The 12,600-nt window shown below is 45.3% G+C and overlaps 1 protein-coding gene across 10 annotated transcripts in view; it reads left to right on the top strand.

Annotated features, from left to right (window-relative positions):
* Deup1 (deuterosome assembly protein 1) overlaps positions 1-7,507 on the top strand; it is a 62,397-nt gene extending 54,890 nt beyond the window's left edge. For 7 of the 10 annotated variants that reach the window (XM_063265331.1, XM_008765933.4, XM_063265330.1 and 4 more), the window contains 2 exons: positions 3,217-3,328; positions 6,676-7,507. In XM_063265331.1, coding sequence (XP_063121401.1) covers positions 3,217-3,328; positions 6,676-6,852 — 289 coding nt within the window. In that variant the 3' untranslated portion in view covers positions 6,853-7,507. Of the gene's footprint in view, positions 1-3,216; positions 3,335-6,675 lie in introns of those variants that run through there. The other 3 variants (XM_063265332.1, XM_039081355.2, XM_039081356.2) reach the window with 2 other exon arrangements.
* The last annotated feature ends 5,093 nt before the right edge of the window (positions 7,508-12,600 follow it).

Below are 12,600 nucleotides of genomic sequence, written 5' to 3'. Positions count from 1 at the left end.
GTAGTCCTTTCCTTCAATCTCAATATTTTATTGATCTTATAATATAAAAAATATTCCTACATAAATCCTAGTAATTATTGCCATAAAGCCATCTCTGCATCCACAGCAAAATGGATAATTGGGATAATTATTTAGATAATTTAGAACAAATAGTACTTTCATAAAATTTCTGCATAGTTAAGATTACACACACATATTCACATACATAAACACACATACACACATACATATGTTTCTCAGATCACCTCTATAATTGTCTTGTTTGTCCACCCTGAAGTGTAGACCCTAGACACAGGCCAGGGAGTCTGTGAGAGTGCACTATGCAATTGTTACTGCGCAGTTTGAACCATGAGATGTTTCATCTATTGTTCATATCATAAACCATGCTATTTCCATTTAATTTGCTGTTCTGTTTCCATGGTAATTATGGTGTGGGATAATGGAGGGGAAAGATTTATTTCAAGAAACGTAAAACCAAGAAACACATTTTGTTTGTTTGTCTGAGCTGACTGCAGAGGCCTAGCACGGTGCTTTGTGTCATTTGTCTGCATAAGAAGCAAGTCTATGTGGACCGGGCTTTGGAAGCGAACAGAAAACCACAGTGTGGGGGTTTCAGTTGTTTCAAAACGCAGCTTTGAAAATGGATGGCACCTGTGGGAAACGTGGGTATATTAGTAAGGATAAAGTGCTTTCAAACTGATTTTTGTGTTTTCAGGGTCTTTGATGATTTTAAGTCCCACTTTCATGAAAGACATTTAGCCAAACAGGCTGGGCAGTGTGGTCTTTGGTCCAGTTTTAAGGGATGTTGTTTTATTTCATTATTTGCTTAGCTTCCCAGTGTTTCGTTTTGTTTTTGTTTTTAAACGTACATTTCCTGCCCAATAATTTACACAACTGACAAACTCCATAGTGTTTTTCATCCTTATTGTGGCTCTCAACTTCCGGAAAAGTTGAGCTTGAATTCAAAGTTACCAGTTCCTAGCTATCTATTCTCACTTCTAAAGTAAATAACTGTTTCCGGGGCTGAGCACTTGGTATGGTGAGCATTTGGTGTTCCTGGAAGGCTACCTTGGTTGCCTGTAGTCCCTTGTATAGAGTTGAGACACCATGGCCTTTCCCCATCCAATCTGGCATGTCCATTGGTGTCTCTGTTGTTCTGTTCACGATTGGCAGTCATGTTGGGGAGACCATATGGGTATGATTTCTGACATTCCTGGGAGACAGACAGTCTCACAGCAAATGCCATCCTCTGGCTCTCCCAGTCTTTCTGTTCTGTCTTCTGCAGTGTTCCCTGAGCCTTAAATACACCAGCTCTATCGTAGATATATCCACTGGGAACGGGCTCCACAACTCTACATTTTGATTAGGTATGATTTTCTGTAATGGCTTTTGACTATTGCAAACATAAGTGTCCTTCCTGGGGGGTAAGGAGTGTCATTCATACATAGATAAATAGATAGATAGATAGATAGATAGATAGATAGATAGATAGATAGATAGATAGATAGATAGGAACTATGCGGGTTTAGTAAGATTGTAGGTTCTCCTCCAGGATTCATGACTTCACTTGCCCTGAGGAGTTGGCTGGGTTTCTAGCACCAGGCATGATTACCCCTCTGTTGAGTGGACCTTAAGTCCAATTAGAGAGCTGTCATCACCAAGGCGTGTATGCCACTGCTGCACATCTAGGCTTACAGTGCCGTTCGACTTGGTGATGTGGTTCATAGGTGTCAGAGCTGTGTAAAGCTGTCGCCTGTTTGGAATCTAAAGTAACATTAGACAGACTGTGTAGTTTATTTAGGAATATATAAATATATACATACATGCATGTAGCAATTAATGAAAAAGGAGGCCATGAATTTGAAAGCGAGTAAGGAGGGGTGCATAGGAGAGTTTGGGGAGAGAAAAGAAAAGAAGGAAATGATGTAGTTATTTTGTAATCTCAAAAGTAAAAAAAAAAAAATTCATAAAATAAATGATTGACGTGGGCCTAGTGAGCCAAAGGCATAAAATCCCACATTCAGTAAGGCTTGGGTGTCAGAGGAAGGCAGAGGCACTAGGACAACAGGACTTCAAGTTCAAGGACAGTCTGGGGAGACCCTACCTCTAACAAAAGACACAAATAGAGGTAGGGTGTAGCCCAGGGAAAGGTACTTCACTAGCATTCTTTGCAAAAACCTGGGCTCGATTGCACAGTTCCAGAAAGAAAAAGGATGTAAATGATTGGGTAACTAATTTAACTTCACATCTTAGATTCTTTATCCTTACTGGGTGTAACCGGCAGCAGGCACCATGTTCTAGGTGTTTTACATGCACTGTCCTGCACCTGTCCTGAGAACCCCTTCCAAAAGCGCGAGAGGAAGGCAGAGGGCTCCAACAGATTGTTCGTGAGAAGTCTGGGAGGGCATGAGTGGGAAGTGGGTGTAAGTTAGTGAATCCAGAGGAGCCAGCTAATACAGTGACACAGTTCCCATCCACAAAGCACGTCGCTATGAACACCTGCAAGCACAGCAGAGAACCTTAAATCATCTTGGAACTGCCCTCGGCAGCACTGCTCTGTCTTCTAAAGTTTCTGTCAAATGTGCCTCAGTTATTTAAATGGCCTGGAAACACAAAATCACCGCACAGAATTAGGAAGGCTGAGGCTACCTAGCAACCACTGTGTTCTCTGCCTCTTCACTCTTCATCCAAGTTTTTAAAGTAAATTTGAGATTATTCAGAAAGACTATTTTCAAAGAAATACCCCAGACAAACTCAACCATTTGATTGGTTCTCCCTAGTTGAACATCAGAGAAATCAAAACTTTCAGCTACAATAGCCTCTGGTAGCCACTCTGGTAGTTTGAATGAGAGTGGCTCCCACTGCCTTCTGTATTGGAATACGTGGTCCCCCGTTGGTGGAACTATTTGGAAAGGATTTGGAGGTGTGGCCTTGCTGGACGATGTATGTGTGTCCCTGGGGGAGGGCTTTGAGGCTTCGATAGACTTATGCCATTCATTCCCAGTTAGCTTTCTGTTTTATGGTTGTAGACAAGATGTGAGCCCTCAGCTGCTCTTTTGCTCCATTCTTATGAACGCTAACCCTTTGAAACTATAAGCAAAATTAAATACTTTCTTTTACAAGTTGTCTTGGTCATGGTGTTTTATCACCACAGTGGTGGACGGGGAACTAAGATATACTCGGGAAGGACACTGATATCCATTTGATCTCTTTTAGAATTAGCGAAGACTGTGAGATGAACAGAAGCCCAACACCCTTGTCGCCTTTGCCATTTCAGACCAAAGAAATGACAAGTCCATTGGCTGGTGACAATGAAGTCCTCCCTCTGGTGAGTCCCTAGAAGCTGATTTTCTCCTTAAAGGTGGATTATTTAATACCGAGTCTAATATAGAGAAGGACAGCTAGATTAAAATGTCACTTCCTTTTGTTTTGGTTGTAGCTGTTTTGAGGCAGGGTCTCATACAGTCCTCTCACGACTCTCGATCTAGACCAGGCCCATCTGAGAGATCCACTTGCCTCTGCCTCTAGCGTGCTGGGATTAGAGGTGCAGCACCATTTCTGACCTAAGACTACAGATCATTTGACCACACCCATCTCAAACAGAAGGAGGATCTGATGCCCCATCATGAATCAATGGCTATACCTTTTAGGTTTTTGTTTGTTTTTAGTTTTTAGAGACAGGATCTCACTCTAGCTGAGACGAGAATTCAGCTTTTAGCACAGGCTCACTTTAAACTGAAGCAGTCCTCCCAAGTCAGGTTCTCAAGTGTTCGAGTGACAGGAATGAGGCAGCAAACCCAGATAGGTTTTAACATAGAGTAGCATGTAGGTCATTCACAGAGCAACAAAGTAACTCCTAATCCTCTGAGGTTGGAGAGTGTTGTTGTAAAATTATAAAAATGGCTGTCTTTTACCCCCACTCGATCCAGCACCGCAGTGCCCCATGATATCTGGTAGATATCTTGCCAGAAACACACATCCCAACTCCGTGGCGGCCCAGCATCTCTGCCGCCACACACTCTCCCAAAGTCAAATCGCCACAAGGAAGAACACACAACACAGTAACCTCTGATCCAATTGATGAGATATAATTGCCCACCGAAACATACAGAGCCCTGTACACATCCATCCCTTAAGAACATTCATAACAGGGGTGGGGATTTAGCTCAGTGGTGAGCGCTTGCCTAGCAAGGGCAAGGTCCTGGGTTCGGTCCCCAGCTCCGAAAAAAAGAAAAAAAAAAGAACATTCATAACAACCTGTGAAGGTACAGCGTGGAATCTTAACATCCGCCTCCATGTTCTCTCGGTGCCTTCCCCTCCCTTCTCCATTCTCCCAGCCTTTCCATCCCAGTCTCCTCCTCTTCCCTCAAACTTTTCTCCCGCCCATCCTTCCTTCTCGTCCAATGACAGGCCTCCTTCTATCTTGTACCCGCCTCACCTGTGACATCATCCCACAGGAGGGGTTAGCCAGGAATGTAGGCCACTTTCAGTGCAGAGAAAACCCTCCCTCTCCACAGCGTGAGGGACCCTGTGAGGTCTAGAAGGCACAGGGAGACTGCTTTGTGTTTTTCACGGGTGGCACATCTGGGCTCAGGTGACCTGAGAATCAACAGACACTTCCTAAGGAGCTCTCAGTTTGAGAGCCACTCTGCTATTGCATCCATATGTAATCTCCTGTGTGGTTGCCAAGGACTTAAGATGGGACATGCAAGGCGCTCTGTGTCCTCCTGGGCTCAGCAGCAAGGGAGGGAGTAACCTTTGCAGAGCGTGCAGGCTTCTGCTACAGGGGGCACAACCACGTTCTGGTCTTAAATTTCTGCAACACGGCCTTCCCCCTGAGGCTTATAAAATGTACAAGGCATTCTGTCCAATGAAGATTTTTCTAGAACAGGATTTACCACTCACCTCTCCTCAGGGGCAACATTTCTAACCTATCCTGAACCCACTATGGAACCCCCTTTGTTCAGACTTCTGTGCTGCCCAGTGATAGCAGCATGTTGTTTTGTGTTCAATAACACAGAACTTTGGTGCATGCCAACTTGTACTCAACATGTATATCCCTGTCTGCCCCACCCAACCTAAAAACATGCCAAGCCCCTGGGTCTTTGTGGGGCTCTGTTTCACTCTCTGGAATGTGCATATTGTCAAGCCTTGGATTCATGGGCTTCACTAACCTGATGTTATTCCACAGGGATGGTCTTTGCCCTGGACAGAGTGCGTTTGCCCTGCTCAGGGTGTTTGCCCTGCTCAGGGTGTTTGCAGACCCTGCTTGTTCCAGGCTGTTTGTTCAGATTTGGGTGGGGAGGCTGCACCCATTGCAGAGGTACAACCCAGAGGTTGGGATTTAACACTTGGATAAAAGTTCAGGACTCTGCGTCGCCTGCTCTGATCACAAGTTTTTATGTATTGCTGAACTAAGCCTTCTAACCAGGTTCACTTCCATAAAGCTTCCTTCTTCCTAACAAACAAGAGCAAGGGATAGTAAAAGCAGCCCGGTGCAGTCGTGCATGCCTGCAAACTAGCTAGCACTATTAGGGTAAAACCAGGATGACCAGGAACTCAAGGTCATCCTCTGCTACATGGCAAGCCTGGGCTACATAAAACACTGCCTCGAAGATTAGTGAAGAGGAAGAAGGATAGATAAAAGAACTGGGAACTTAAAATATAATTTTAAAATAATTTTCTATTTTTTAATAAAACTAACATTGTCTTTTATTCCATAACATTTTCCCTCTTATTTAAATATACACCAAACACATCACAAGCTGTGAAATGTCCCACATCTCCCAGCCAGGTATAATGGACATCACTCAGATTTCTTCCTCTAAGCCTGGCTTGTAAGGGAGGACCAAAGATCAGTCCCATACATACACACACACACACACAGACACAGACACAGACACACACACACACACACACACACACACACACCCTTACACACCACTACACACCCTATACATCCCTACACACACACTTACACACCACTACACACCCTACACATCCCTATACACACACACACCCTTACACACCACTACACACCCTACACATCCCTACACACACACACACACACCCTTACACACCACTACACACCCTACACATCCCTACACACACACACCCTTACACACCACTACACACCCTACACACACACCCTTACACACCACTACACACCCTACACACACACACACACACACACACACACACACACACACACACACACAGAGGCAGGCAGCCACCTCACCAGGATACCCTCAGCCAGCCTCCTCCCTACACCACTGCAACTCCCCTAGGCGTTCAGCCCTCTCACCCAGCCTAGCCTGATTTCCATTTCTGCATGAGCCACCTTTATGCAATCTGCCTGATCTTCACCTCAGACTGAGCTGATTACTGGCTTGTGAGTCAACAAAGTGTGTTCTGCTCAGGATCCCTGGTACTTACATCCACCCTGGAACAGCAGCTGTCACTGCAGTTTCCTCTCTAGGGCTCTTTAATGGGTTGGTGCTGAGATGTCTCAAATCCTTGAGGGTTTCATTAGCAAGGACGAGGTTACAAGAGGAGGAGGGCTCTGCCCAAAACCCAGTGTTTCACTAGGCCGCAGAGTTGACTGTCAGAGAGGTGCATGTCTACGGTTGTAAAGCCTCTGCATCGGTCCAGCCTCACTCTCCCTCCTCTCTCCAGTCTCCACCAGATATATCCTTCCGGGCTTCCCTAGCTGCGCAGCACTTCCTCATGGAAGAAGAGAAGCGGGCCAAGGAGCTTGAGAAGCTGCTCAACACACACATCGATGAGCTCCAGAGACACACCGAGTTCACGCTTAACAAATACACCAAACTCAAACAGAGTAGACACATATGAGTTGTGCACCTCTTCTGTTTGCTTCCTCTCCATGAGGAAAAAAAAAGCTTCCGAGAAACCCTTGCAAAGCGGACCCATAGAACCAAGCAACCTAGTTTAGTCTCCACGAGTAAATCACTTCTATGAGGCCACTATAAAATAGGGTTTTGTTCCATCAAGCTGCTTCTGTTTCTGCATTTCACACACTAATTGTTCTGTTAGGATAGATAAGCATGACTAGCCCCGAAGGGTTTCTTTCCTGTCTAAGGAATGGTTTGGGATTAAAATGGAATTACTTCTGACTTTAATCATGTATGCTAAGGCCCCATTTCCTGTGTAACAGGCAGCAAGAGGGGCAAGTGCTCAACTCCAAATGTGAGGAAGCTGGGTGCAGGCACTGGGCTGGGCACAGACGCAGGGGCTTCTAAGGTGAAAGGGCGATGCAGACACCTAAGAGTTGTTTCCGAAGCAAACGGATAGGATATGCCTTTGCCACTTTTACATTCTCTTTTGTAGTACGCTGTCCTAATACCAAAGACTTCGAAAGTGCAGTGTGCACAGTAAAAGTCACTGTGCCAGAGAGCCATGCTGCCACTGACAAGTGCCAGGCACCATGCTGCCTCTGTCCCCTTGTAATCACCACTGTTTGTAATACAATAAATAATGCAAAATTCAACTGCTTTGCAAGTGTCCAGTGTCTGCAGAAGTCATATCAAGAAAATGAACAATGAGATTCACATAACAGATACACAGGATGGTGACCTGATACCCCTGTCTTTAATGATGGAATAAACACACAGACACATGCTATAATGTGCACATATGACCCCCGCCACATACACTCCACATATCAGCACCATTGACACTTAAGCATTTGATATCAGCAAAACCAATATCTTAGGGGTTGGCATGGTGCCTCAGTGAAAAGGAGGGCTTGCTGTGCAATCATGAGGACCTGAGTTCAGATCCAGGCAAGCATGTGAAGAGACAGGACGTGGCCATACATAACTGTAGGCCTCACGCTATGGGGGGCAGAGATGGGGAAACCAGTGGGGCTTGTGACTGCCGACCTAGCGTCAGCTTCAAAGAGAGAGCCCGTCTCAAGGAAGGAATGTGAAGAGCGACAGGGCAGGACGTCGCTCTCTGGCCTCTGCATGTACCCACAGGTAAGCACACATTCAAATGCACACATTTGAGAACCAGTAAAAAATAAAAGTATCCTGTAGTAAGCAGGATAGAAGGTAACACCTGGATTTCTGACTCTTGGCTCTCATTACAACAGCACTTCCTGTAAGCAGGCAGATGATCGATAAAGATATATTCAAACCATCAGAAGAATTCCATGTTGCCGATGTCCCCACAAAAGCCCCTTGTGAGGAAAACCATAGGACTTTGTGGTATCTTATGCTGTGGACTAGTTTCTAGGAGGGGAACAATGAAAATAAAAGCCCACTTGAAGCCTTGAGGTTGATCCTGCACTGCGGTGAATTTGTTTTACTACTTGTATTATGTTAATTAGGTTTCTGAAATTACACGGAAATTCACATGTCTGCCTGCCGGATGCTGAGGGTCATTGTCCCCAGTTGGGCTTTGATTGGTAAAAAAAGTTGATGGCAGCCAATGGCTGGGCAGTAGACAGAGGCAGGACTTTTAGGATTCCCAGGCAAGAAACGGAGGAGGAGGAAGGCACCATGCATGGGGTTGGTGGTGGGTAAGTGGGGGTGGGGGGCTTCCAGGCCTAAGAAGTTAGGCCCGGGAGACAAAGAGACTGCCAACACGTAAGAGTCAGAGCCCAGGAAGGCTATAGGCCTAGATCCAAGGTAGCAAAAATGGAATATAGATTTTAGTAATCCAGGAATACCATAGGAGAGGTGTTAGCAATGTGGAAGTTTGGGAGAAGACCAGCCATTGAGTTGTTTGTGTTAAAAATAGAAGGCTCTGTGTGTGTGTGTGTGTGTGTGTGTGTGTGTGTGTGTGTGTGTGTGTGTGTATGATTCTTTAAGAATCCAGAGCACTGGGGTGGGTAACAAGGAACATGCACGCTGCCAGGGAGAGTACAGTGGATTACTTAACTACAGCAACACTGCACTGCAGCATAAAAATAGAAAAGACGGAAACTCCGACGACTGGAGAGAGGACTCAGGACTTAAGAGCACTGGCTGCTCTTCCAAAGGTCCTGAGCTAAATCCCCAGCAACCATGTGGTGGCTTATGATGCCCTCTTATATCAAGCAGGCACATGCAAATAGAGCACTCATATAAGTAAATAAATACATTTAAAAAAGGGAAGGCTGAAATCCCAAGCAAATAGAGAAAAAAGCTTGTGTTTCCCTTAGAAGATGGAAGAAAGAGTTTCTTTACAATGAGGCCTCTGGCTAGACCACCCCAAAACCAAGAAATGGTTAGAATTCACGTTTCCTAAGCCCTGGACTACTTGAGTCTCTACAAGGGTCCTCATAGATGAACCTTGTTGGCCGAAATCAAGGTCTCTAGGATACAGCATTCTTAGACCTTGGAGGAAGGACAGGGAAGAGTGTGTCCTAAGGACCAGCTGCCTTCATGGACGAGCTTATCAATTCATGAGCAGACTTGCTTTAAGTTGCCCCTTCAGCACTCCACCTGATATCAGCTTTCAGTTTCCAGTTTGTTGCTTTTTCTTAGGAAGAGGAAAAAAGGTAATAAAATAATTGATGGGGCTGGCAAGATGGCTCAGCAGGTAGAGTATTTTCTGCACAAGTCTGACAGCCAGAATTTAATTCCTCGAACCACAGAAGGTGGACGGAGCGAGCAGACTCCACGATGGCGTCCTCTGACCTCCCCAGGCCAGCTGTGACATGTGCAAACCTGTATGCACACACAGACAAGAGATACTTCTTTAAAAAAAAAAATTAAGCTTCTCACTCATCCAGTCAATTTGTGGTATTTTCAAGTGTGATGACCTGCTGTCTTAGTCTATTTATGCCACTGTAGCAAAATACCTCAGCTCAGATAACTTGTAAACAGTAGTCTGCTGTTCACAGCCCTAGAGGCACAGAGGCGCCCTGGGGGACTGTTAGGAGAGGTTGAGGGGAGAGATCAAGGTTCTGTTTCTCTCTCTCAGCAAGGAATGCCAAAGATTGACAGCAAACCACAGGCCACTAGGAAGGACGCCAGACCCCAGACTCTTCTTCACACCATGCAGTAGGAGCCCGGTCAACACCTTGATTTCAGACTTTCAGCCTCCAGACCCATGGCACAGTGTATTCCGGCTGTCTGAGCCACTGCTCTGTGATACGCTGTTAGGATGGTTCCAGCAACTCAAGGCCCTCCCATATCAAGATCTGGAAAAGCAGTCAAAGTAGCAAACCAAAAAGCCTAGGCAAAATCACTCTCTCTCCAGGAAAAGAAGAAAACACTAATCCAGTCAGAAATCACAGCAGCTGAGGCTTTGATAGGCCATCCACGATGAGAGTCAGGACATACAGCTCGGCTCAGCACTAAGGACTTCTTCAAAAGCAGGCTTAAGCAGGGCTAAGAGGGAAACTTGGTAACTAAATGCATTAGCAAATAGGAAAATAGTCAAATCTCTCCAGGATCTAGGAGCATAAAGTCGGAGGAGAAGGAGGAGGAGGAGGGGGAGGAGAAGGAGGAGGAGGAGGGAGGAGGGAGGAGGAAGAGGAGGAGGAGAGCTGCCAAACTCGTAGGAACAATGAGTCAAGAATGCAGAGAAAAATCAGAAAGCTGTCTCTGAAAAATAAATCAATAAAATTGACTCATCTATAGCAAGACAACAAAAAAGAAGAAGAAAGGAGAAGACAGGTATAAATTACTAACATGAGAACAGTGCAGCTACAGACACAATTGTTATCAGAAAACCAACTTGAAATGTACCACGCTGTTCTTAAAGCAAAAACATAAATCAGTAAGAAAAGCCTTTCAGAAACTCACACTTTGTAAGCTAATTAGAAATATAACTTTTAGGGGGGAGTCTGAATGGAGGTTTGAACAGAGGTCCTGCCGCTGCTCCTAGACTCTCTTGGTATTAGGTGAAGACCCCATTGTGTCTTCCCTCACATCTGCCGCTCAGGGAGGCCCCAGAGGGCCTCAAAACAATATAGGCTATTGCCCTTATTCATGTGGCCACCCCAACTAGGTGGTAAGGCCTGAAGATATCACACACTTGGGTTGCAAGACCAGAATCAATCAGCCTAGAATTGACCTGAAAATTCCATCCATGCTGGCTAGCTTCCACTGTGCCATCAGGTGTCGTATACACTGAGAGAAAAGTCATCAATGGCCTTACTCAGCAGTGGACTCCACATGCTACAATACTGACAAGCAGGCAAGATGTGCCCACTGGTCCAACAATGGCACAGATATTAAAAAGATAACCAACAATGTTGTAAGTGGATTTCGATCCTGCTCAATTCATGCCTGGTACTATAAACAGGGCCTAAAGCTCATGGCTTGAGAAGACCCTAGGCTCTAGAGAGGAGCCTACCGTTGTTATTTTGCTGTATGGACATATTGTCAAACTGCTTCTAAAATATGTATGTATATACCAGTGGTTCTCAACCTTCCTAATGCTGCAACCCCTTAATACAGTTCCTCACTTTGTGGTGACCCCCAACCATAAAATTATTTTCTTTGCTATTTCATAACTGTAATTTGACCACTTCTATGAATCGTAATATAAATCTGCTATGCACATGGCCTTTGGCCACCAAAGTGAAAGGGTGGTTTGACCCTAAAAGGTCACAGCCCACAGGTTAAGAATTGCTGGTTTATACCCATAGGTCAGTGCTGCTCTACGAGTCAGAGAAGCCTCTTTCTGCATGGGCAGCGTTAATGCAAAAGCTCAGAACTGGTCAAAGTGCTGAGAGCGAGCGACTGCTGAGGGCTCATCCTTAAATGGGACATGCTACCTACCCTCCACAGGCTCGAGGATATCCCAGGAGACGTGCTAGAAAGAAAAGGAGTTCTGTGAAACACTGTTGGCTGGCCTGGTGTATTCAACTTGCAGTGGTTGTGGCTATCTACACAAGTGAGACCTGCACCAAATCGGCCCCATCAATACTACAGCCTGGTGGGGGAGAGGTGTGCAAGGTCCCATTCTGAGGTGACATACTTGTGTCAGTTAATGGCAGCTGGGGGAGGAGTGTAGCCACTGATCAGTGGCCCATTACAGTAAGTAACCCCATGCTCGAGCACAGGGGAGCAACCCTAGTCAAACCCAGTGGGTTATTTTTTAAAAAGTCATGTAAGAGGGGAGTATGACAGACAGAAAGAAAAAAATGAAACTCTTCCTATCTGAGATTGTATGATTTCCTAATAGGAAGTCACAAGGGGTCTATTTTTGAAATCTTAGTACTAATAAGTCCTTGGGGTAAGCCTTCAGGATACAAGATGACCACACAAAACTTGACTGCTTCTTTATATAGCCATAATGAATGCGTATAGTGACATCAAAACATTCCTCTTTCCGTCGCACCAGTGAGGGGCGACTAGAATTCTAACAAATACGTGTAGACGTTTATGGGATGACATCATCATCATACAGGTGAGGCAGGTACAGGATAGAATGAGGCCTGTCATTGGACGAGAAGGAAGGATGGGCGGGAGAAACGTTTGAAGGAAGAGGAGGAGACAGGAACAGAAGAGAGGGGGAGACGGCAGAGAAGTTGCCGCCGGGGAAGAACATGGAGGCTGACGTTAAGATTCCACTCTGTGTATTTACAGGTTGTTATGAACGATAACATAAGGGATGGATGTGTGCAGGGCTTCGTATGTT

This window comes from Rattus norvegicus, chromosome 8, assembly GCF_036323735.1.
Source record: "Rattus norvegicus strain BN/NHsdMcwi chromosome 8, GRCr8, whole genome shotgun sequence".
In the NCBI taxonomy this organism is placed as follows: Eukaryota; Metazoa; Chordata; class Mammalia; order Rodentia; family Muridae; genus Rattus; species Rattus norvegicus.
This window is presented reverse-complemented; position numbering and strand designations above follow the sequence as displayed.